Consider the following 27,073-nt stretch of genomic DNA (forward strand, 5'->3'; position numbering starts at 1 on the left):
TAAGAAAAGCACCCATAAAAACATATCGAAATGATAATTTGGGAATTGACATCAGTTACACGTTTATCAAAAAATAAGTGGTGAAGATAATATAAATGTAACTTAAACTGGAATTAATTGGATAATTTTGAATAGTTTCCGAAATTTATGTATTTGTGTTTTATTTTCGCTGATTATTATTTTAAAATATATATTATTCCTCTGGTTTGGAAATATCAGGGGGCGCTGCGCGAAAGCTTGGGGATCGAGTTTTGACGATTTTGTTAGATGTAGTTAATTTAAAGCGAAAGTATTTGAAAATCGAATAATCAAATATGACGATGAGAACGTTCGGAGAGAAACCGACTGCTTTTCAGTTGGAAGAGAATGGAGATTTCTATTACATCGGTTCCGAGGTAGGTATTAGCTTGCCTGTACGCCATTCACACAAAAGAACCAACTCGTTTCCGTTTCTTTGCCACTTGTGCAATTTATATGACTTCGAACCCTGTTACATGCGCCCGATAAACATTTGCTCAAGTAAAATATTTGCTGCAGTTATGTACGACGCTAATCCCTGTTACGTGTACGAATTCAAAGACCAACTTTAAATGGATTATCGATTTAAATTATTAAACCACTTCGTGTCCATTCTTCCATAATGCTAAAAGTGGCTCGTAGAAAGTTTTGCTACCCCAGAGTTATTACTTCGCGAGTTAGATGGAATGAAATATTGCAAGTGGCGGTGCTCCCAGACTATAACAAACGGTGGAATGGATTATAAAAAAAAGGATGTCGTACGTTATTCTCGAAGCTTCGAATTCTACGATTCGAAATCCGATCGGTGCTCACGCAAGCCGGCCGAGGTCGCTCTCGGAGCCGACTCGACCTCGAAAACCGGGAACGCGATTTTGGTCGATACGGGGCCGAGTCGCGTGGGACGACGTACAAATATAGTTCGTCGGTTTCTTTTATATTTGCGGAATAGACTAGAAATTATGAATTTTGCGTCGTTTGTCGACGACGGAATTTGGGGACTCCTCGGGATTGGGAAAAGGACGATCCGGACGAAGAGGAGGTGCGTGTTCCGAGTGCCCCGACGTACGGGTGCTTCGCCGAGGTGGGAAAACCGAATGCGTGCGCAAGAAAAAAGAATCGAAGATTTTTTTTACCGAAATTGAGTTTTTATTGCATGTACCAGTTGTTAAAATTGTGTTATTCTTAATACTGTAATATAATTTAATAACAGTTATGCAGAAGACGTTTTCGGAATAATAATTTGCTGCCGGTATATTGCGACGCCAATCGTCGCACGGCTCTTGCCGTGGTTCGTTACGGTCGATACGTAGAATCTGGCACGTTTCTGCAGTTTTCGATATAACTTTTCGGAATCTTGTTTGTTTCTTCGGCCACTTCGATTTACTTTGTGTGACGGTGTGCTTTAAATTTTGCTACCGGTATTTGTGCAATGTTTAGTAAATTTATATTTATCCCGTAGGCACTCCGATACCTGCGTAGAAAGAACGAAATGTTGTCTTGTGATCGATGCGTGTTTTCGATCGACCGCGCCCCCGCTATTACGTTTTTCGTATCGGCCGTCTCGTGATATAATTCTACCGAAGTTGTAAAAATTTCCGTATTTGTATACTTTATTGTGCCGTAACATACGCATTACCATTTCTATCTGCCCCGTCAGAATGTTTGCTTATCGGTTTCATCCCAAAAAAAGTCAATCCGGAGACAGGATATGACAAGTTTAACAAATACAGAGGTCAGATGCAAACGGAATATGGTAATATTCTTGTACAGTGTTAAAAGCCATTTAGAAACATGAATGTGACAAAAAATGTAATTCGTTAGCTGAATAAGTAGTGCTTCAAAAGTTTAACCCGGCTCTTTGGAACTTAACTCTTCAGTACGTAGGTGTTCCAGCCGACGTCAATCTTAAAAGTTTACAAACTTAAAATGTAGACCAAACAAAAATTTGTAATTTAAGCAAGAAAATGCATCTTGCTTTAAAACTGAATGTGCATGTACAAAATAAATTTTTATATGTAACTAGCAGATAAGCCCGGCGTTGCTCGGGCAAAAAGTAATGATAGTAAAGATTAAATCTTGCACGTCGCTTTCTTATAACACTTCCGTCGTAAGGAATACGCTTCTTTTGTCCCCACCTCCGCTATGCTCGAAAATAGGCAGTTACCATCTCCTTGTGTAGGAATCAAAAAATGTGGTACCCTACTAAAACAGTTAAAAATAAAAAATTGCATGTAAATAGTAAATGGTATAACCTATTAAAACCTATAGGCATACGGGGCCGGATTAACCCACTTTGGGACCCTAGACATTTTCTTCTTACCGGGCCCCTTCCTCTCCCACAAGAAATAGAGCACACAAAAAATATAAAACAATAAATAAAATTAAATAATGTGAAAAACTAAAACAAATCTTTAATTTTTATTAATAAAAAATATTTAATATACAACAATAAATTTTAGTTTTTCTAGAAAAGTTTGAACTGTTCGTTTATAAATTTAAAAAAATTGAAATTTATTTTATTAAATGTCTGACGAAAGTTGTTACACAATAACGATATTACTTTAAAATATTAATTGTTTAATTTAACCTTTTTGGTAATATTTAAATAATATAATATTTTACCCATGAAAGGTAAATTGAATAATGAAAAAGATAATTTAAATAAAAGCCAAGATAGTTTAAAAAAAGTAAGTATATAAATATGAATAAACTTTATTTAAAAATTCAGAAAAATAAACTCTCTTATTTACAAATCTTTTCAAGATAGACAATTTGACCAAGCTCTTCAAAAAACCGGGCCCTAGACATTTGTGTTTTTGTCTATGCGATGATCCGGCCCTGTTGGCATACCCTACTAAAATGCAAAAAACTGCATCTAAAATAGTATAATGGAAGCAGAGTTCTTCGCAGTAAACCTTAATCCCGTCCCTCTCCCACGGGAGGGAATTTTGAAAAATCCCTTCTTAGTTTACGTTCTTGTGACGTACCCCGTGTTCCAAATTTCAACTTTCAACTCCTAACCATTTGGGCTCTGTGATTATTATTATTATTATTATTATCCCATCTCAATTATGTGTGTTTCATTAACTGTTAATCTTAATTTTTGTGACTGAATTGTTTTGTGTTCTTAACCTCAAACCTCATCTTCAACTTTTCAAATTTGTATTGTAACATTAGGGAAATCTGTACTTGAAGATGTAAGTTGTTGGCATCAAATTAAATATTTAAAAAGTATTTCTTTAATGGATAATATTTTATTAAACAATATTTAAAAATGACAATTCATGTGGATTTAATGGATGGAAAGTTCCAAAAAATAAGTTGATTAATCAATTAATAAAGAATAGTAATTGATTAATTTTAGGTATTCGATTTATTGAAATCAATTAATAAAAAACAGTAGTCATGCATCGGTAGTAAAGGTGCGATATCAAGCAATACACTGGTAAATTGGCTGTAATATAGCCAGATGAGCAAACCAATGACAAATCGTGCTTCATTTGAAATGGGGCATGTTGTTGGTTTGCTCATCCAGCTGTATTAAAGCTGCTTTACTAGGCAAAGTGCCCTAAAATTACATCTAAAACCTGACTATGGACCAGTTTTTGTTTAACTGAAAATTTCTCTATTGTAAATAAATTTCTAAAAAGAAAATCCAGGATGAAATATACTTATTTCATCATGGATTTTCTTTTTAGAAATTTATTTACAATTTCTTGGAACTTTTTACTTGATTTGCATAGCTATAGGTGGGGAAGTAACCTATAAAGGTCGACTCCACCAATGTGGATCATTTTCCTGTAACAACGAAAAGAAAGATGTCAATATTTTTTATTTTGTATTAGTCTTTACTATTTGTATTTTTTACAATATGTTTAAAAATTTCTCTATTGCTTTTGTGTCTCTTCATCTTTTGGGTTTCTTTTGTATTTTCTTCCTAGAAACAACTTGTGGACTCACTTAGCATCTTGGTCAAAGAAATTAATGGGTTGTTGGTGCTGCTGTTTACTAATGGATAAACAAAGCATTCTTAGAGAAACAATGTAAACCAAAAGTTATTATGAATTTAACCAAACAACTAAAATAGATGAATTCCTGAAGTCAACATTGTCCAACTGGTGGTCTGCTAGATCAAATTTAGCTGGTTTTTTTTTTTTTTTTTTTTACTTACCTCAGAGTTATTGAACAAACCATTTCTTTGAATTTTCTTGTCTAATTCATGTAGACTTGGAAAGTCTATGCCCTTTATCTTTTTCTACACACACGCACACATATATATATAAAATACATATCTTCTTCTACACATATATATACAGGGTGATTTAAAAGTCACAGAAATTATAAAAAATTAATAACTTGCAAACTATTTACAGTAAGATGATGCAGTTTTCACAGAAATGCTTAGAAAGAAGTAGAATTTTTTTGTGTGTAATAAAAATTTTAGTACCAAAATAGTTACATTTTATGCCATAGATGACACTTGATAAGATTACATAATTTGTGAAGTTGTTACTGGAACTTACATTAAGAACATTTTTATTTTTTTATTCTTACTTCAACAAATTGACAAATGATTTCAGTTTTTTACAGCATCATCTATGACAAGAAATGTAACTATTTTGGTACTAAAACTTTTATTACACCTAAAAATTCCCACTTCTTTCTAAGCATTTTTGTGAAAACTGCATCATCTTACTGTAAATAGTTTGCGAGTTATTAACTTTTTAAAATTTCTGTGACTTGAATCACCCTGTGTGTATATATATATGTGTGTGTGTGTGTGTGTGTAGAAGAAAAAGATAAAGGGCATGGCATCAGTGGCATGCAAAGTTACCTAATTACTTCCTCTTGCTTGGAAAATAATTTTTTCAAATAAAAATTCAATTCTAAAAATGTTCTAATCTTCATTGTATATTTATCAAGAATGATAATTACAAACATATTGGCCATTAAAATCATTTTCAAATATTTTGTAACAAAATATTTTTAATTATTTTTATATAACTATTTTACTTTCCAGGCTGTGTTATATGTAACATAGGGAAAGTATGGCTATTGGTCAAAAAATGACCCTCAAGAAATTTTCATTTATGGACTTAGGACTGCTGAGAAATGTGAAAAAATTTGGGGGGTTTTTCTGCTTGTATAGTTGTTAGCGTGTGTGAGGGGCATGATTTTGTTTTACCCACTTTGAAGCTTAACTCCTGTGTCTTTTATCGAAAATTTCCGAAATTTTGCAGGTGGTTTGTGTATTAGAAATTGAAACTATTAAATTTTGGTAGTTAAAGTCAATAGGGTGGGAAAATGGGGAAATTGTATGTCATGTCTTGAGTAGGGTTGGATCGAATGAATATTTTGTGTGTTATTGGCATTTACAAATTTTTTATAAAACTCATTTTTACCCTCAAAATTAAGCTTTTTTTCATTTTATAATAATTAAAAATATAAAGTGTTTTTTAACAAAATATCATAACATGATGTGACAGTTTTAAATGTTGCTTAAGGCCCACCAGTGACCAAGTAGTTTTCGTTCCCTGAACACTGGGAGTTCGGTCGTGGGTTCGGACGGGCTGACCACGTGGAGTTTTCTGGGTTTTCTCCACGTCTGTAACACCTAAATAGGGGCCAGTTTCCCTTAAAAAGACCTTCCGGAAGGCATTCCTCCTAGGCAGATCACGTAAGTGTTGCATTGCCATAACTAACTAAACAAACAAACGTTTTAGTGTTAAAGGATGCCAAATCCTCAGATAAAAGGTCGGCGTTCCGATCAATTTTAACTTTATGTGTTAGTTTTTTATAACTTACCATCTGTCCTAATGAAGTTAATTCAAGCCATTATACTGTGATTCTCTGAGGTGTAAAAAAGGATGTAAGATAGACTCAAAAATTTAATAATTTTTGTAAATAGTCATGATTCAAATTTAATTGAAGATATCCTGGGGTGTTATCGTGTGTGCTTTTATGCAATAAATGTTGCTTGGAAAGTTAAGCAACTCATTGCTAGGTTTTTTCTGTTTTGTTATATTAAGGTTCTGATTGCTGGGATAATGCTAGGCAATTCATAACTAGGCAGGTGCAATGGGTATAGGTACTGTACATGGCCCAGGACAAAAAGGCACTTTGAAATAGGATATCAAAAAATGATCAGTATTATATTTTTATTTTCAAATTTTAAATTTTGCTGCCATTAGTCTATTAATTGTTTATTATTTTTCCCCAACAAAGAGAAGCCAAAAACACCTTACAAAGGACACATAAACAGCTAGTTATAGCACTGATGCTAGATATCTGGTTCTTAATACCATTTCCATTGTATTTTTTTTTTTAAACATTAAAAGTGAAAATTTCTGTTTGCATAATTAGTAGTTGAAAATGGCATCAAGTAACTCACTGTCCAGTCAGACAGTTCTAAAATTCTGATCTATTTTTTAACCAAATATTTGTTCAATCAACATATTTTCCTCTTAAATTTTCAAAATTCCTTTATTTGAATGTTTTCTTCTATGAATGCTTTTTTTATCTGCCATATTTTCTCACTTTCCCAGAGAAAGTACTATTTCTCTAAAATGTACTAACAAAAAAGACATTTTTGTATGAGTGGTGACCTACCTTTCTGGATTGATGTGAGATTTGCCAAACGACTGCGTTAGCCAGGATAGTCGCGCAGTCACGACCAGCATGTGGGAGAAAATAAAAAACCCTCAGAGATAGACTTTCGTCCTTAACTCGTTTACATAACAAAAGGTGCTTACAACTACGGTACACTTTTATCGGCAATGGTGTTTGAGTTTTCTGGGCCCCTTTTTGAATGCGAAGGTCCGCGAGAAAAGTTCTCCGATGTTTTCGCAGGAGTTTGATGGCTCCGGGGTGCACTGTTCCGTTTCTCGAGGGAAAGTTCCAGAAGCAGGGATGATTCAGATAACAGGTGACAAATCCAGGGGAGCGGGTGACATTCCAAGAGAGGTGTAATCCAACTGCCGAAGATCACGGAAACACACAGTCATCAGATCGTGAGACAAAGCTCCAAGAACTGAGAACGTCACATCCCTTTTTTTTGTCAGTTTTTATAAGTTTTTCTTGAGTCTCAGATTGAACATTCCGATAGGTCAATGCCGACTGACTCTCACTCTCCAATTGGTCCCCCCTTCGTTACGAATTGTAACGAGATCGGAACCCTGATCGTTGGATGAGTCAACATCAACTGACAATTTGATTCCTATCGAAGATGTTCGATCGCAGTACTCAAATTCATCTATTGTTTCAACCTGAGAAGTCCTACTTTCTCGGAAATTTCCACAGACATGCCCTTTTATGGTCATAAAATATTCATTTTTTGTTTTCCTTTTTTTTACTTGTTGATGGATTTTTTACAACATTAATTTATTATAATAACTATTATTATTTGCTTCTATTCAAAAACAATAAAAAAATTTTTTTTCCTTTTTGCACAAATTCTAGACCCATTTCCAAAGCTTCACATTGATTGATTGGACCAATTTGATTATTAGCATTCCAGGAACCAGAAGGGGTCATCTGATGATTTAGGAAAGTCATCTAATAATGATAGTGATTCATGCTCCTCTTATTTGCTTGTTTTGAATATGACTGTAGTTTTATAATTGTTGCATCAACTTTTGTCTCTTCAATAAATTTGAATTTCCTTACCTTTTAGCCACTCAAAATTACTGAAACCTGATTGTGTTGTTAAATCAGTATAGATAGCATGGTTAATTAAGATTTTAATTTTATTTCAGAGCTCGGTCTGTCCAGAATTTTATCGGTTTAGCTATCATACCTTAGTGTGAAACAAGATTCACTTCCTCTATCTTTACACAACAGGAAGAATAATAATGCATTTATGATGTGAGATTTATCAAAGTTCACTACTTTCATCACCTGTTCAGATGTTGTTTGTTTCAAAATATTATTTAGTTTTGTTGCTATTGTTTCTCTTGATGTTGCAATTATGTCTGGTTAGCCAAAGAGCAATATCTTTCTCATTATTCTTAGACACATTAATCCAGTTAGTAGCATATGTTATAAAACACTTGTATAAGAACTTAAAAAAAATTGTTTGGATAGAGGCATATAAAATAAATCTTCCATTTATATGTAAAACAAGCCTACTAGCAGAATTAGTTAAATCAGTGCATTTATTAGACTACAGAGTAAACAGTTTGATCTATTTTATTGTATTTTCTATTTAAATGTGTTACTTAAAAGTGGAATCTGAAATTCCTTCTACACAGACAACTTTTTCACTTACCAGTTTCTGTATTATATTTGTTGTAGGAAGGATCAGTTGTCACCATTTGTGAACAACTTCTTTTTGAGCAATTATTAGTAATTAGTCATATGAAACAAGTATAACATTTCAATTAGAATTAAAAAAAGATGGAAAATGTTGTTTTTTAATTGATACAATTTATTTTTGAAAATTTCAATAGGCTTACTGTCATTCACTGTGCTTAGCTGTTAAATCTTTTTGGCACGATGATTTCGTACTTCTTTTAGCCAATGTTTCGTTACATATTACTACACATGTGGCATAGAATTATTTCATTACCAGAAAATATGAAATTAGATTTTAAATGCCTAAAGTTTATCTCAAAAAATATGATAAAATTTGGACCTGTTTTTTTTACTTTGATGTGATGCTGATCTTCTGGTGGTTTTGAATCCTCATCATTAAAATGATGAATAGTTTAGTAACACATTTTTGTATCTGATTGTTTCCATTGAGAGTTTTAGAATAAAATGAGCACATTTTCCCAAAACTTGTTTTGAACAATAAATCCAAGTTGCTAATTTTAGTCATGCCAAATTCTAAACAATTATCTATTGATTTGCTTTTTTGTTTCACTCTCAAGCACTGACTTTGTCTGGTTGAAACTAATTCATTTTATACTGCTTGCTTGCTTGCTTTGTATGTTATCCAGTAAATTATGTGAATTGCAGTAATGATTTCGGGGGTGACAATGGGCAATTGTAACTCTGATAGATAGTTCTGACATGATTTAATTTCATAAGATGAATAAATTAGAAATTTATAAGAACTAAACACCAAATTGCCAATAAGAAACGAGAGAAGTCAACTCTAGATGCACAGATATGGACCATTCTGAAGAATTAGTATAAAAAGCATTTGTAAATTGAACATTTGTTGACTACGAACACAATATAGTGCTTACGACGATCACTTGGCTTTTCTTCTCCCTGTTATTTAGTTGAGACAAGCCTTACGTGCGTATGTAGCTCATTTCGGGCCTAATATGCCCCTCTTCAGTCAACTAAATATTAAGACGATGACACTTTACAACAAATGTTTCAGGCAATGGCACTTTACAACTAATGTTAAGTACGTTGGTTTTAAAGTTAAAAAGTTTTTGAAACCAACGTACTTAACATTAGTTGTAAAGTGCCATTGCCTGAAACATTTGTTGTAAAGTGTCATCGTCTTAATATTTAGTTGACTGAAGAAGGGCATATTAGGCCCGAAATGAGCTACATACGCACGTAAGGCTTGTCTCAACTAAATAACAGGGAGAAAAAAAGCCAAGTGATCGTCGTAAGCACTATATTGTGTTCGTAGTCAACAAGAATCAAGTGCGACACAGTTTCAAGTCATTAATTAAATTGAACATTGCTGAATATTTAATTCAAGGATTCTCAACAGGGTCAATATAAACTCCTGAGCCTTTAGTCTTGAGTTTTTTGTGTTGAAGGTGTCACGTTGTGCCATCTCACACACTGACGTCAAATTGGTAGTCTCGAATTATAACTCGTGCTTTCCCATCTCACCATGCGAGTTCCTACTCATTTTGAGTTGAGCATGCGAGATCTGTACACAAAAGTGAAAATGGCTGACAGATATGCTATTCTGATCACAATCAAAGCATTAGAAAGAGCTGAAAGAGTTGTTTAAGAAGGCAACGAATTTTTCTACCATGAGTAGATGCCATTTTTTTTCGTGTCAAATCAACACTAAAAAAAATTTTAATTCATAATTGATTAAATTATTTATTTATTTTAAAAACTCCATACATAAAATTACTTTTTAGGAGGAGGGGTTACATTAATTACTTTAGTTAATAAATTGTATTTACACCAAATGGTTTCGACTGAGTCGTCGATAGAGAATAGTCCATGAATTCTATCTGCTAGATCTTTACAAATAACATTATTAATACAGAGATCATTATTAGAAAGTGTTGATAAATGCAAATATTCAAGATCCTCACAGTCAAACATGTAGTGATTTAAGGTCGCATTTTCTTTCTTACAATACGAACACGTATCTGGAGAACGTAGATCAATACACAAATGTTTCCATGTTAAACAAAACTTATTTAGCCAAATCTGAATGATCATTTTTTTAATAATAAACGGTAACTGCTGATAATAAATGTAAAAACATTGATTGTTATCTAATATTTCTGGGTACCATGGATGGTACTTAGCCTTAAGGACCCTGTCACCTTCTTCTGTCAAGAAAAGGTTGTCAAACTCTTGTAGAATTGTATTTGTATAATATTTCAAAACGTTTGGGGATGAATCTATTGAGGAGAGTGAGATACCTATTCTATTAAATAGACTCTCCAGTTTAGTGAACCAACTATATTTCAGTGATCTGGTTGATGAAAACTTCTTCAAGGTAGAATAAGCCTCACATTCCAAGGATGATGGATCAGAGATTATGTTCCTCAGAAAATTTAAGGTTAATTTAACAAACGTTTCCGAGGCCCAATTCAGATCTAATTGCATACGATGGGATCGACCTCTCAAGGATAAAAAGACAATGAAAGAACATCAGTTCTATAGTCAATGTCTTCAAAACAAAAAGGCTCTCAAAAGGGCAGACCGTAAGACCAACTTGAAGTAAATAGAGAAGCTGCAAGTTTCTTACACAAAGCCATGTGACTGTTCTTAACCAGTCTCAAAATATCTATTACAACATTTATTTTAGAAAATGCTTTGCCTTTCACGTAAGATATGTAATTTTGGAATGAGCCAGTAGCCAAGAAACGAATCCCCAAATATATAACTTCATTAACAATACTGATTCCTCTTCCATTTAAGAAAAACTTATCGGCCTTTCTCAGCCTTCCACCGTGTCTAAAAATTATTATTTTCGACTTGAATAAATTAATACGTAAACCCAAAGTAGAAGAATAATTATATAACCTGTCCAATTTCCTTTGTAAATAGATCGGGGTAGTGGATAACACTACTGTATTGTCGGCAAATTGGAGTAAATGTGCTTCGTAATCACCCAGAGAAATGGAATCTTTGCTTAAATCATCAAAAACTTGTACCATATCATTAACGTAGCAAATAAACAATAATGGACTTAAAGAATCACCCTGGAGTAAACCTTTTTCTAATGAAAAAACATCAATAAACCCAGTACTAGTGGAAATCCTTGCTTTCAGTCCTGAAAATAAACATTGAATTATATCAGTAAACTTATCAGAGATCCCAAGCATCTTTAATTTGGATAACAAAATCTTCAAAACAACACTGTCAAAGGCTTTTTCGTAGTCAGTCTATAAAGGCTGCAAGTAAACGTTGTTTTTTCTTTGAAAGTTGCCTACAAATAATGGAGTGAAGAATTAGAATATTGCTCAAAGTACTCTTTCGAGGTTGGAAAGCGAATTGCACTGGTTGAATCAAATTCCGCTCTTTTAACCAAATACCCAATCTATTAGACAAAATTGATGTAAAAATTTTCCGAACTACAGGTAACAGCTATATTGGTCAAAAATTTGTGGGCTCATCTGTTGGACCTTTTTTATGAATAACTTTTATCTTTACTTCCAACCACGAATCCGGAATTTTAGCAGTGTCATAAACCTGATTAAATAACTTGACCAAGTAAGGAACCAAAGTAGCCCTAGAGTAAGCAATTAAAGACGGAGAAACACTGTCCACCCTGGGAGCTGAGCGAATTCGCATCTTTTGAATCGCTGTATTCACCTCTGAATCAGAGACAGGAAGGTCTAAGGTAGGATCAACAACATGAGGCGTCATCGGTAGTGACGGGATCAGAGGTAAATTCGACATATTTAGACTAAATAACTGTTGATAATAATTAAACCGATTGGTCAAAAAAATCTCTTGGTCTGGTATACTTCTGACCCGGCGAAAACAATTCACCCGATTCCAAAAGGTCTTAGAGTACCTAATCCCAGCCAATTGAAATGCATAATTACAAAAAAACTTCCTCTTTTTTGCCCTAATAAATGAATTATATTGTTGTTTCAAATTTAAAAAGGAAGACAAATCAGCCTGACTATTTGATCTGTGAAACTTGCCCAGGGCAATATTCCTCACTCGCTTCTGGATGTAGCAAGACCTATCAAACCAAGGGGAACGAGTCCTCCTATAAGGTTCGGCTCCTTCAATTAACGCATTTAGACTCCTTGCTATAGAGCATAGCTCGGATATAATTAAACCATAGAAATCATCAATGGACTCAGAATCAAAGTTTATATTCTGGAAACTCTGCAATACTGCATCACCAAAACATTCTATTTTAGAATCATTCCAAACAAAATGAGTCTTGATGGAATGAGGCCCATCAACAAAGGAAATTGTGTTTCTGGTCGATAACTGTAATTCCACTGGAAAATGGTCAGAAGATGAGAGAGAACCAACACAAAGGAATTTGATCTTGTGAACTAGATTCTGAGAAATGACTATAAAGTCTATAACTGAGCTACCCACTTTTGACAAAAAAGTTAATTCACCTGGAAAATCTCCCTTACTACGACCATTGAGGAGAATGAAAGATACTCCTAGTTTCGGAAGCCGAGTAATGTGATAAACCAATCACCATCAAATCAGGGTAAGTTTCCAGTAACTCAAATTGCCCTCTAGCTTCATCAAAAAAGAACAAAATTCCACCGTGGGGCCTGCCCAGGCCCAATGGTTTTTCAACTGAAATCATAAAATACTTCCAGTTAACTGGAAGAGACTTAGCAAGAAAATCACCTTCTATAGAAACCATCCAGGTTGCAACCAGGGCCAAACAAATTAAATCTGGTCTTTTAATCATATAATCCAACAGTGAGCGCTTGTTGCTAAATCCACAGCAATTCCAAAAAAGCAACGAGTTCGAACAACATCCCGCACTAGACTGGACCAGACACGACAAAGTTGAAAGTCTCGCCAAACCTTCACTCTTACGGGGAGGAAAATTCAAAATAAAAAAGAGACAGGAACTTCTATTAATCGCTGGCCCGAGATGGAATACGTAAATCTCTTATCGTCAACATACAATACATCATCTCGCAAAAAAACACAACCAGCTTCCCGGTAGTATTTTAAAAAAGTTACCAGGTTTTTACGGCAAACTCGCGAATTAAACGAAAGATCCGTCGCCAATCTAAACTTCACCGGTCTTGCCCTACCTTCTTGTTGAGTTTTCATTCAAAACTTTTGCAATAAATAATTTCGACATTTCCAGGACGATAACTGGATACAATAGAATTCCTGAGCTTTACCCCGCAAATGGGAAATACCGACAATATTATGCCCCAATAGATCAGCCGTATCCAATTCCTTAGATAATAAATTAACAATATGATCCTTCGTGTCTAACTTGTGCGGAATACTATAATTAAACAACATTAAATTGCTTCTGTTGGAAGCATTGACTTGTCTATCGTAGGCAAAGGAGTGTAATTCACCAATGTCGTTCAAAGGTAATTGTTGTTGCTGTTCCACTTTATCTAATAGCAAACACATTTTTGAAAAGTCAATTTCCAGTTCCCTTACCAAAGACAATGTTGACTGGTTAGCCATTTCCAAATTGGCGAGTCTTTTTTCGATACACTTCAACTGCATCATTACTGCACTCAAAGTAGTCTCCAAATATTGCCATAAGGATGACATTTCTTCCTTATCTGAGTCTGGAGGAGATTGTCTCTTAAAATAATGTTCTAATTTTGGGTATTTTGCACCGGGATCACTCGGTGAACGATGATGTTTAATTCCCTTCCATTCTTTTTGGGTGTGATTTAACACTCCCGGGGAGTACGTGGAAACATTTCTAGAAAAGTAGAACTAGCAATAGCACAGAATGACACAAAAGCAAGGACATACCAACTTCGGTGGCTAATTAAGTAAAAAAAAAAACTCAATAGTTTACTATAAAATAATGTTAAGAATTTCTCTGGTAAAAAGTTGCCAGCAACAACAGTTACTCGACAGTGCCCCCCATAATTGATTAAATTATACAGCATATTTTTCTAAGAATAAGAAGTATCTCATTCGTCGAAAAAAAGAATTAAAATGATAATAATTTATACATATAATTTACTAAGAGCATAGACACTATATTAAGATTATTTATTAATCAGAAATGTTAAGTTCTGATTAATAAATAATCTCAATAGACAAAACAATTTATGAAATAGATCAATGAAGAAAGGATTAAATTAAAATACTTTTTCCATTACACAACAGATGTTTAGCTCCAACACAGCAATCAATTTTTCAACTAATTCTCTCCACAAATCTAATTGTCTTTTTCTTGTAAGTTTGTTGTCAAATTTTCCACTGTTCATTTTCTTATTATTTTCTATATACGTTACTAATATTTCTTTTTGTTCTTCTCTTATTTTTAAAATAAAATCTTGGGTTTTCCATTTTCTTTCTGCATACTATATTGCTGTAAGACAAAACTTTTAACTGTAACATGTGTAAACTAATTCACGTTGATTTGTTTACAACTTGTTACAGTTAAGTTGATTGGTCGAATCATTATAGTTGCAAACCCAGATGCGTTGTAAATAATCCCATCGTGCTTTACTACGCCCGTAACCGAGTGAGTACGAGTTTGCTCGATGGGTGTGACTCGAGACTACCAATTATGTGAGTCATAGTAACACGAGTGAGTTCGACGACGTCAATTCGAGTACAACACAAAATCTCGAGACTAAAGGCACTGGAAGGCAATGGAACTCAAGAGGTCAATTGAAGTTGAATTGAAAAATCAGATATTTATTGTATTTCTTTGAGAATTTTATATAATTTTCAAATAATAATAACAGTTATGTGGGAAATTCATTAATTGATATAATAATTTGCTTAATTAATGTATTACACAAAATCTTGGGAAATAACAGAAAAATTTTAAGGGATATTTTTCTATTTGGGGGTCAATGGAAGAAAAAGGTTAAGAACCCCTAATTTAAAGTATTTGACTTTTAAATAACTTAAATTGCTATAGTTGTTAAATAGTAATATAGAAATGAAATTTGCTTTCATGGAAAAAAGATATAACAAAAATTTTAAATGATTAATAACAAAATTTTTCGTTTAGCATTTACCCCTTCTCATCTTATAGTTTTTTCTTGTTAACTATTATATTGAATAAAGACAAGCAATTGGCATTATTTTTTTCTTTAAAATATTGACCATTTAGCTCTTCTGATATTCTCTGATGAGTTTCGTTTAATAATTGAACTTTGCCTCGTGATGGTATTTCTTTCTTAATGGCTTCTTCACTAAAAACTATATTGTTAAACATCCTTTCTACATTCTGTGATTTCCTTATCTAGCAATTTTGTCATGTTTCTTCTATATATCAAGACACATTGGCCTGTATGAATAAAAATGAAAGAAATTCTAATAAGCATAAGTAAAACAAATGCTTTGAGCAGAAGGCAGAAGCAAAGCAATTCTTCTGTTTGGTATGAATAATGATTACCTTATACTTCTGATCAAATGCTTCTGGTAAACGAGTAAAAGGTTCTCGACGTGCAGGTTATGACAGGTTTAATTCTATGTTGTATTTTATCAGCTGTATTTAATACATATTAATCCTGTATGTGTTGGCCTTTGTTAATTAGTGTATAGGCCTATATCCAAATTTTGCAATTTATTAAATGAGACATGCATCTGGCATCACAAGTAGCTTATATGTTTAATGTGGGTTTTCCTTTATGATTAATGTATTCATCACCATGACGTCTAGGTTTTTCTATTCCTACGTGAGTGCAGTTGCAGTCAATCACATCAATTGCAGTTGGAAAGTGGTATTTATTTTGCCTAGTTGGTTTGCTTCCATGACAGAATGATCTGTTGTAGGAAATTTTATCCAATGATCAGCCTGAGCTAATATTTTCTCCATAACATTATTCACAGTTCATGACACTGTTGACTGCTCTATACAAAGTTCTTCTCCTAAGCCTTTTTTGAATTCAAGATCAACTAAATATCTTAAACATATATTCATCTTTTTGTAAAGAAGTTAGAGCACCACTGCATGATTCAGTCATCACTCCAAAAAATTATTAATGCTAACCTTTCATCACTTTTTTTTCAAACTAAAATAATGCCTTGAAATGCCTTCAAATTAAAATAATGCCTTGTGGAGAGGAATGAAGTTTACAATGTTTTGTCTTCCTTAGATTAATTACTTTAGCCATGGTTAAACATTAACAGAAAATGATTACTTTTATTTATATGGAATAGTTATTACTAAAGCAAAACCATGATTCAAAAGCATTTGCTTCATGTTCATAAGTATGAGGTTTTGCTTCTATTTTTATTCATATGGCTCATTGTCTCTCCTGTACGTGAAATTAAAATACATGTCACTTCTTTTTAGATTTTTTTTTCTTTATGGTTTTTAAGTTTATAGAAAATGGTCACTACTATTTCCCAAATAACAAATAATTTTATATCTAATTTTTCATGTCAGAACACCTGCAGTGAGATTTGTTCTGATTAGGGAAAATTTAATTTTTTCACTCCATTTGTTCTTAATCCATAACATCATATTCCTTCATGCACCTGACATAACATAAGGTTGATATGAAATTGCAAGCCAATTATAGCTGCATGATATTTGCAGATAGAACTAGTGGCATAAAAGTGAACTCTGATATCATGTTGATGAGTTAATTAGTTTCTGCTGGGAAAAAAGATACTTTAATTAGGATATTTAGTTTTTGCTTTTGGATACAACTACATATCTGACTGTTGTGAAGTACTTTTCAGTTTAATTTTTGTAATGCCTAATTGACATAATAAATCAAATAATAGATCTTATCAGTAACAGCAAAGATTTTCCTGAAGGTGGGTCAAAATTCAATTTGAAATTTATTACCTCCAAATCTCAAGTCTAATATTAATTTGAGTAAAAATTTAAAAAAAAAATTGAAAAAATTTGCAAGCTTTTGTCATTTTTAAATTTAAAAAAAAAAATTTAAAAATGACAAAAGCTTGCAAATTTTATGTTGTTTAACTTTTTAGCCTCCTTCTTCTTCTTTAATGCTGCCGAATGGCATTTGCAACTTCATATTGATATAGTTCTCTGTTTTGCACTGTGTGTAGAATTTGTTTTGTTGTCATGTGAAGCCAGGTGTTGATGTTGTCTAGCCAGGCCATTTTCGGTCTGCCTGGACGTTTCTTGCCTTCAATCCTGCCCTCCAGGATGAGTGGCAGTAAACGGTATTTTTGGTGGTTCCTAGTGATGTGGCCTAGGTATTTGCATTTCCTGCTGATGATGGTTCTGATCAGGTCCTGGTCTGTGTGCATGTTCTGCAGGACCTGTGCATTGATTATTTTGCCCGTCCACGGGATTTTCAGCATTCTTCGGTAGAGCCACATTTCGAAGGCCTGTAGCTTTTTTGTAGTGGCTGATGTTAGAGTCCATGTTTCTACACCATAGAGCAGGATTGGCCAGATGTAGCATTTCAATGTGTGTAATTTGAGCATGATGTTCAAGCTTCTGTCGGTAATGTTCGCCAGGCACGCATTCACCAAATGGAATGTTTTCCATTTGGTGAATGCGTGCCTGGCTTGTTCGATTCTGCTCTTGATTTCGGCCTCGTGGTTCAGCTGGTCATCAATGAGTACTCAGAGATACTTGAAGCGGTGTACTTGCTCCAACTTTTCGTTTTTTAATTTGATTGTGATTTCGCTTGGAGTCCTGCTGACCTTCATCACCTTTGTTTTCTTTTTGTTGATTCGTAGCTCCCATGCTTGGCTTTCTGTGTCCACTTCATTCAAGATGGTCTGTAAATCTTGTTCGGAATCCGCTATTAGTGCTGTGTCGTCGGCATATCTTAAGTTATTGATGTATTGTCCGTTAACTTTTATGCCAATGTTCTTGTCGGCCAGTGTTTGGTCAAAAATCATTTCCGAATAGATGTTGAAAAGAATGGGAGATAATGGGCAGCCTTGCCGGATGCCTTTTTGTATTGGTATTGGGTCTGTCAGGTCGTCGTCATAGCGGAGCTGGGCTGTTTGATTCCAGTAGAGAGTTGTGATAAAGTTGATATCGTTGTTTTCAAGCCCAAGTTTTCTCAGTTGGTCAATTAGGAGGTCGTGGTCTACTGAGTTGAAGGCTTTCTCATAGTCAATAAAACATATGTATACTTCTTTTTGGTGTTCATAGCACATCTGTAGCAATATTTGTAAGTAGAAAATTGCCTCTCTGGTGCCTAGTCCCCTGCAGAAGCCAAACTGTGTGTTTCTTAGTGCATTTTTGCATTTGCATCGTATTCTTTGCTGAATCACCTTGAGGAAGTCTTTTAGCACCTGGCTCATTAGACTGATCAGCCTGTAGTCTTCGCATTTTCGGCTGGTAGCCTTTTTTGGTAGGGCCACAAAGATTGGTTGAAGCCAGTCAGATGGTATAATGTTATTGTTGTAGATTTGATTGAACCATTTCGTTAGTTGCTGGATGTTGTTGTAGTCTAGTTGCTTCAGCAGTTCCACGTGAATCTGGTCAGGTCCACAGGCCTTGTCTGGCTTTGCTCTTCAGATGGCATGTTCCACTTCAGACGTTAGTATGTGGAGATTGTCTTCCTGCACTTGTTGTTGTGTTTCTGCTGGTTTTCTGTTGGTGCCAAACAGATTGCATATATAGTTCTTCCATGTGTCGAGTTTGGCTCGTTTGCTTAATATAGGTTGATGATTGTCCATATATAAGCTTGGGATAGGAGCCAGTTTGTAGATGCTTCCAGCTTCTCTGAGCTTCTTGTGCAAGTTAAAGTTATCATTTTTCTTGATTAGGTCTTCGATTTCTGCACACTGCTCTTTATCCATTTTTCCTTCGCCTTTCGGATTTCTTGTTTGATCTTTTGTTGTATTTCTTTGTATTTTTTCTGGTTGTTGTTGCTTTTGAATGTTCTTCGCTCATCCATTAGATCTAGAATGTGCTGGGTCATCCACCGTTGTTTCTTTTTTAGTGCCTGATGTCCTAGCAGGGTTTCTGCTGTTTCATTGATGCACTGTTTAAGTGAATGCCCGAATGCTTGCACGTCTGTTGTTGCTGCTTCGATCGATTGGATTGTAGTGTTGAGATGAAGCTGTAATCGTTGCCTGATGGTGTTGTTCTTCAGCTTTTCCAGATCGATTCTTTTTGTTGTGCTTGTGCATTTTACTGATCGTAGTTTAAGGCGTAGTGTTGCTGTTACTGGGTTATGATCTGATGATATATCAGCTCCAGGGTATGTTTTTACCTTGAGGACACTTGATTTATATCTGGTGTTGATTAAGATGTAGTCAATTTGGTTCTTGGCGATATTGTTGTCAGAGTCTTGTGGTGAGGTCCAGGTGTATAGTCGTCGAGGTGGTAGTTTGAACCAAGTTTTGGCAATGCTAAATTTTGCTTCTTGGCAAAACTGGATGAGTCTGTCGCCCCATTCATTCCGTGTCCCCAAGCCATGTTCTCGGACTATGTTTTGTAGCTTTCCTTGGCCGACTTTGGCATTAAAGTCACCAAGGATGACTGTAATGTCATGCTTCTTTAACAGCTTTAAAGTGTTGATTAGCTGGTCATAGAACAATTCAATTTCTTGATCGTCTTTGTCCGCTGTTGGTGCGTAGACCTGGAGCAAGTTCAGGTTGATCTTATTGCCTGCTAACTGTAGTAATGCAATTCGTTCCGATATTGGGGTGAAACTGGTGACTTTGTTGGCCAGTTGTTTGTGGACAGTGAAAGCGACACCGTATGTCTGCTTGGTGTTCTCTTCTCCTCCTGAACAGAAGACGTGGTGGTCGTTTTATGTGAACTTCTTTGTTCCAGGCCATTTGGTTTCACTTAGACCAAGTATGTTGATGTTGATGCACTCCATTTCTTGTAAAACGTTGGCTAGTTTTCCTGTTTGTAGTAGGCTTCTGACGTTCCATGTAGTTATTTTTACAGAATTCTTCGACGCAAGCTCGGAGATTTTTAGCACCCGTCTCATTTAAGGGATGCCGAGACTCGGGGCATGGTTTATTTTGCTTGCTATCGTGAAGTTTTCAAGAGAAGAATAATCCAAGTAGTTTCCCGTTGCTTTCTCGGATCACAATTTAGTTGAAAAGGTCATGTGTGGACCTTTTGAAATGGGTTTTGTCTGACGTCTCCACTGAAATCTTTCTGCCATGGGTGACCCTTCCGGGAGTGTGTAGCTCCCGGTGGCATAGCTTTCACTTTCCCAGACGTACACAAACTCTCTTGCCACGTTACGGCACTGTCTCTCTCGAGAGACTTTTTAGCCTATATAAGAAAAATAACAATAAACTCTATGTAAGTGTGAAGAAGAATGTGAGGGTACTGTACCTGTATATGTTTACTTATATTCGATTGAATAAAGAGAAAGTCTAATCAGAATAATTTCATACTTTGCACTTACAATCTCATCACAGTTTCTTTGAGGTTTTCCTATTGCAGTATTTTGCATTGTTAAGAATTTTTAAAAGAAAAATAAAAACTTACACAAATAACAAGTTACAAAACATGCAAATGTTAATTTTTTAAATATTCTTGATTAAATCAATTAATAAATAAACACACCTGATTTATATTCGCTGAGCTTATTGTTTTATTCCGAACGTTTTCAGCCTACTATAATAGGCCATCTTTAGGCTTTACATTTTTTGTTCGAAATGGTAACATTCGAGAGTTACAGTAAACAAAAAGGTACAACGGCAACAAATAACGGCACCATAACTTTCAACAAGTTCATATACAATGAGCAAACAAGGAAGGTGGTGAAAGAATTGGGAAAATACAAAAACACAAACATAATTTACAAACGAGCACCCAATATTTATAGACTATTAAGAAATGATAGACAAAATTAGAATGGAGGAACAAGCAGGTGTATACAGCATACCGCATGAGAACCAACAATTAGGAATTGATAAAGAATATGTAGGAGTGACAAGAAGAAGCCTCAAAGTACGGGTAAAGGAACATAAATATAGTGTGAGTAAGGGGACTCAACAGCACGATTTTGGCGAGTATGGTGCAGGCGGACGGAGCGGTAGTCAAATGGAATGAGGCAAAGATAGTTAAAACAGGACATTCATCATCCATCACGATGGAAATGGAAAAAAATAGAAATTTACAAAGGTAAAATGAGGGACAGATGCTTAAACTCAAAAGATGCAAATGCATTACCATCGGCTTGGAAGTACAAAATCGAAAAGAGTATGGGTTTTGATAATCCATAAAAATATGGGCTGGATTTAGGCAGTTTATAGGAATTAGTATTCACACTTAATTAATTTGGATGTAAATTTTTTGTTATTATTCAGTTATTGTATTTGATTATTTATTTTTACTTTTTACTATATGTTTTTGTCTTTTGTTAATTTGCAATGCATTTTGAGAGTATGTTAATCCGTTAATTTAAAGTGCAAATTCAAATAAATTTGAATGTTACCGTTCGAACAAAAATGTAAAGCCCGAAGATGGCCTATTATAGTAGGCTGAAAACGTTTGGAATAAAACAATAAGCTCAGCGAATATAAATCAGGTGTGTTTATTTATTAATTGATTTAAATAGTGCTGAAAAGGAGATAGATAGATTCTTGATTAAATTTTTCAGCAAACGTAAATATTTAAATTTAATTGTTGTTTTTATTTGAAATGAACAATGAGGTTGAGGTTTGTATTATAAATTATAATAAAAAAGTATTGAAAATGCTATGGTTATGACTATACATTTACAGAACATACTTCCTAAATTTTAATGCATGTCAATAAGATAATTGAACTTAATTTGTGCAATTGTTATTTATCTATATATATATATATATATATTAGAAATGCAATCCTGTGTAAATTTCAATTGTACTGTACCAGAATTAGCCATAAATATGGAAATGAAATTATAGGAGTTACTGAGAAATGTTAAATATATCAATGACTTAAAATGAGGGGGTTCTTAGGATATAATTTGAAGCATAGGATGTCTAGCTTTTTGGCTAATCAAGCTGCAGTTTGAAAAGGTTGTAGACTATAAATTTCCACTGCCGTCTGTCTGCCTGCCTTTCCTTAATCTCGAGAACAGTTATAGATGAAATCCGAGACCAGATATAGAAACCGTAGATAGTGGCATGAGGCCCAATTTATATGAACTTCAGATCCAAACCAGAAGTTGTTATTTCAATTCAAATCTTTTCTCTTGAAAGCAGTTAATAGATGACTGTCATGACTCTATTGTTAAAGGAAAAATATGATGTACTGTACAGGGACAAGCCACTAGTAATTTGAAATGGAGAGTATATATTTTAAATTAAATAAATGAAAAATATGATTAAAAATTACAGCCTGGCATTATGATGATGTCACAATAAATAATTGCTCGTTTGGGTTAAAAATTCTAACCAAATTAATAAAGTAATTGTATAAATGTTTCTTACAAGAATTGCTGATGTACTAATTTAATTTTTATGAAAAGCTATATGATGAGAATTCCTATAAGACCAGTTGTGCCCAGAAGACATTTTTACTGAAATTTCAACATCTGGAACAAAAAACCCTATCAAGAGATTAATAAAAATTTTCAATTCAAAAACTTATTGAATGGGGTGCAAATTCTAGGGAATCCCTGTGGTGTGCCTCACAGCATAAAATAAAATTAACATCTATTAAATAATTTCATTGTCAGATTGTCACTGCCACTGAAAATATGATTGCATTACTGTTACATGCAAAACGTATATTGAAAACTAAATTGTGCAAATTTATGTTAGAATAAATTTATTTTCCATAATCCATAATTCTAAAGGATGTTGTTTTTCTGTTAAAACTGATAATTATGGCACAAGTAGCAACTCTATTGAGTGATGAGCGACATCAAACATTGCATATTAAACACAGGATGTTATTTTGTTGCCAAATAGTTTTTGCAGCAGTGTAAGAGTGCTGGAAAAGTGGAATATAGGAATGCATAGTTCTTGAGAAATGGTTAATTTTCTTTTGGTAAAAAACAGAAATTTTTTGCTAAATTTAACATGTTATTGACTTGGCAATTTCACTAGCAGGTGGTTAATTCTTAGATTTTGATTACAGAGTACAGCCAATATGACAAAGATGTAATGGTATAAATGCAAATTGACAAGAAAATTTTCCTATATACTGTAATCAGGTAACATCACATTCTACACTGATTGAAACATGAAGAAAATATATCCAAGTTACATTATTGTTCTCTTAATGACAAAACCAGAGCTTTTTTAAGCCTAGGCCGTTTACTATGAGGTTTGAGAAAATCTATGATTCGAGCTAATTCTTTTTTCTCAGATCATATGTTGTGAATAATGTGTATTCCAAAACTTTGACTCTTTCATAACTGTTGGCAAATAATTCTTGTTTACTGCTGATAAATGTATTCTTTTAAATTTTTAATAGGACTTATGCTTTACAAAATCATGTGTCATCTGTTTTCATAAATGAATTGATTCTCATTTTCTAGTTTTCAGAAGACCAATGGATGTTTTCATAAGAACAAACAAATGTAGCCAAGTGATTAATTACAAAGTAAAAATGCCTATCAATCTGTGAAGTAACTCTCCATATATACAGAGTGCATAGTAAGATTCTTATATACCCAGATAAGTGATGAATGCGGATAGCTAAAGTTATGAATGTGAGGTATAATTATAATAAAGTGACTATATGCTATGAGACAACAACTTGTAATGCCCCTAGCAATAAAATTCAGAAGTTAGCATTCCTATCTTGAAAACAATTTGATATGGAAAAAAGTTAATTACAAAGTAGTATGACCAATTCAGTATGAAAGGACATCCTGTATACATGAATAGTGTAACTAGAAAGCACGAAATGCTAATATGTACGTCGAGCACAGACAGTAAAAAAATGTGTATTTCTCACGAATTCATTCATTTATTCACATTAATTTCTTGTTTATTTATAACGTGTATTTCTCGTGTCTTCACGCTGCATTCATTACTATGCGTTGTATGTTGTGCATTGCTTACATGTCAGTGTATCTATGCATCCTGCATACTCCATATTTACATGACAAATGTAAATATGTAGTACAACATTAGTAGAACAAAAACAATGCATTACTTCATTACTTCTTGATACCTTAACCAGTGTTTTGGATCTGTAATATTTCTTAATCAAATTGTTTTTGATTTGTACTAACTGGATGATGAATAATAATATTTTAACTAGTAAAAAATGTGTATTTGATTTATGCAGATTTAAGAGTTAGAAAATAATTTTTCACTTTTAAGTTTCATAAACATTATACCGTAAATTTTATTGTAATTTAAAATCCAAAGATTTAGGACATAATTTCATGTGAAATTTTAAAGTTATAAATATGCATAATCAGATATATTTTTTCTAATTAAAATGCCATTACACACTATCCAGTTGGTACAACTTGAAAAAACTTAGTTAAGAAATACGTTATCCTAGTATTACAGATCCACAAATGTTTTAGCTTTGTTGATATATTTCACAGCAATTGTGGAAAATATAGATTTAGAGGTGCAGTTTTAATTTCAATATAAACAAGAGTTTGAATATATTTTAATTTAATTAATTAAAATTTATCATTCCTTAATGCTATCAATATAAGAAACCATGATTTCCTGTAAATTTCCATAAAAATTTGTATAATTAACTTAATATAATCCAGCAGTTTTAGTTCAATTAATAAAATTTGATGTTTAACAATATGTTTAATATAAAAACAGTTTTTGATACTCAAAATTCAACAAATATTAATTTTTACATTTTAAGGTGGGGAATTATTTAAGAATGTTTCGTGGATCCTTATATAAAAGATATCCTTCTCTGTGGAGACGATTGGTCACTGTGGATGAAAGAAAGAAAATTGCCTCTCTAGGTAACAATTAAATTTTAATGAATTCATTTTATATACCAGGACTGGCCAAGCTTTGTGATGACAGGAGCTATGTATTGCCTATCAGAAATTTGAGAGCTGCTGCATTCTCTATCAAAACTGGTATTTTATATAATGGATAGTATATGGGAGCCACGGTCCGGTCACCAAGGTTTTATAAATTGTCTAATTAAGTTACTTGATCAATAAAAGAAAACATAATGTAAAATTTAAGCAAGTTGCTAAGATTTTGTGTTTCTAACTGTTTCTTCCACTTAAATAAATCTTAGATATTGTAATCAAGCCTTTTTTTGTATGTTTTTTAGTGTTGATGTTGCTTTTATTTTCTTTAATGTGATTTTGTTCTTATTTATGTATAAATTTCTTTAATTGTTATGTTTCTTACTTTTGTGGAAGTTACTTTACATTAGTATTGTATGCTATACAATTATTTGATGTGTCAGTGGCAAGAGAATACAAAATATAATTTAAAATAATACAATTTAATAATAATAAAAATCTTTAAAAATACAGACTATCATTGTATTAAACTCTTTGTGAAAACAAACAGTTTTAAGAATGAGTAAAATGAAAATTTAATTATTATTTAATGTAATTTTTAGGTTTGGGTCCTCATAGTCTTGCAACAAATATTACTTTACTAAAAGCTACAGAAGTTGATGAAATATTTGATGGTAAAGATGAAAAATATAGAGCTGTTTCTATCAATACAGAACCTCCATTGTCTAGGTAGAATGATTTTGAGTATAGTTTTATAATAATAATAAAAACAATGTTTGTATTTTTGATCGTATGAATTTTTTTCTCAGAGAAACTAAAAACAAAAGAAGTACATGGCTACCAACACTTCCAAATAGTTCTCATCACTTAGATGCCGTTCCGTGCTCGACGGCAATCAACAGAAATAGAATAAGCCACAAAAAAGTTCGAACATTTCCCCTGTTGTAAGTAACATTTTAAATGTCAGTTATTGGTGGTGATGTATTTATACATGTAAAGTATAGATTTATTATTTACTTATTTGAAAATAATAGAAGAAAAACCCAATTTATTGTTTAGAAATAAAAATTTTCACTACAATTAAAATACAGTATAAGTCAAGATATTATGCATTATTTATAGAATAAAATTGATTTATGAGTATGTAAATTATGATTATAATTATTATAATTTACATATTCATACAGTATTTCTTAATTAAAGTTTATAAAGTTTTTAAAAGATCTGCAGTTGGAAACACTATTTTATCTGTCAGAAGATGAATTACAGTTCTGTTTTTATATCGTTATTCCCAATTCTATTTTTGGCTAAGTTGAAGTCAAATTTTATCTAGATGATAATATACTTATAGAAACAATACTTGTGTCATAAAATAGTACAAGATTAAAAAAAAAACTTAATTTAAATGTAAGAACAATTTCTTCCATAGAAGTATTTGAGTAGTCTTTCAAAGTAATCAAATTATACTAGAGTTAACAGTATTTTATCATATCATTATGTGGAGAATCTCATACAGTATACTCAGTGTGCTAGAGGCACTTAGTACACAGTTTAGTTTATTTACAACTTCCAAAATAAAAAATGCTTTAATTAAGAACACAACAATTGCAAAGTGATTTCTGGTATGGTTATTTGGACTTGTCTTTGAAAAAAAAATTTTTTTCTGAGTAATTTGAAACTTGAAAATCTTTGCTAAGTCTTATGCTGATATTTACTGCCAATTTCTTTTTTTTTTTTTATATAAAATAACAAATCATGTTTATGGAGACACATTCCATTATATGATTACAATGAAATGTATCTCTGTAAAAATGACTTTTAATAATTTTGATTTCAATTTTGCAAACAGCATTACCAAAAGAATTTATAATTTTACAGAAAAGAAAAATGCATTCTAGGTAATTATTTTTCTC

General features: G+C 33.0%; 1 protein-coding gene across 2 annotated transcripts in view; it reads left to right on the plus strand.

The window, feature by feature from the left end:
* Positions 1 to 206: 206 nt before the first annotated feature.
* The window catches only part of Snr1 (SWI/SNF related, matrix associated, actin dependent regulator of chromatin, subfamily b, member 1), a 34,213-nt gene continuing 7,346 nt past the window's right edge, over positions 207 to 27,073 (plus strand). The window contains exons 1-4 of one of the 2 annotated variants that reach the window (XM_067280679.1): positions 207 to 395; positions 25,037 to 25,142; positions 25,763 to 25,889; positions 25,970 to 26,104. In XM_067280679.1, the coding sequence (XP_067136780.1) occupies positions 315 to 395; positions 25,037 to 25,142; positions 25,763 to 25,889; positions 25,970 to 26,104 (449 nt within the window). In that variant the 5' untranslated portion in view covers positions 207 to 314. The remainder of the gene's footprint in view (positions 396 to 25,036; positions 25,143 to 25,762; positions 25,890 to 25,969; positions 26,105 to 27,073) is intronic. The other variant, XM_067280680.1, reaches the window with a different exon arrangement.

This window comes from Centruroides vittatus, unplaced genomic scaffold (genome assembly GCF_030686945.1).
Source record: "Centruroides vittatus isolate TY-2023 unplaced genomic scaffold, ASM3068694v2 contig_89, whole genome shotgun sequence".
Taxonomy (NCBI): domain Eukaryota; kingdom Metazoa; phylum Arthropoda; class Arachnida; order Scorpiones; family Buthidae; genus Centruroides; species Centruroides vittatus.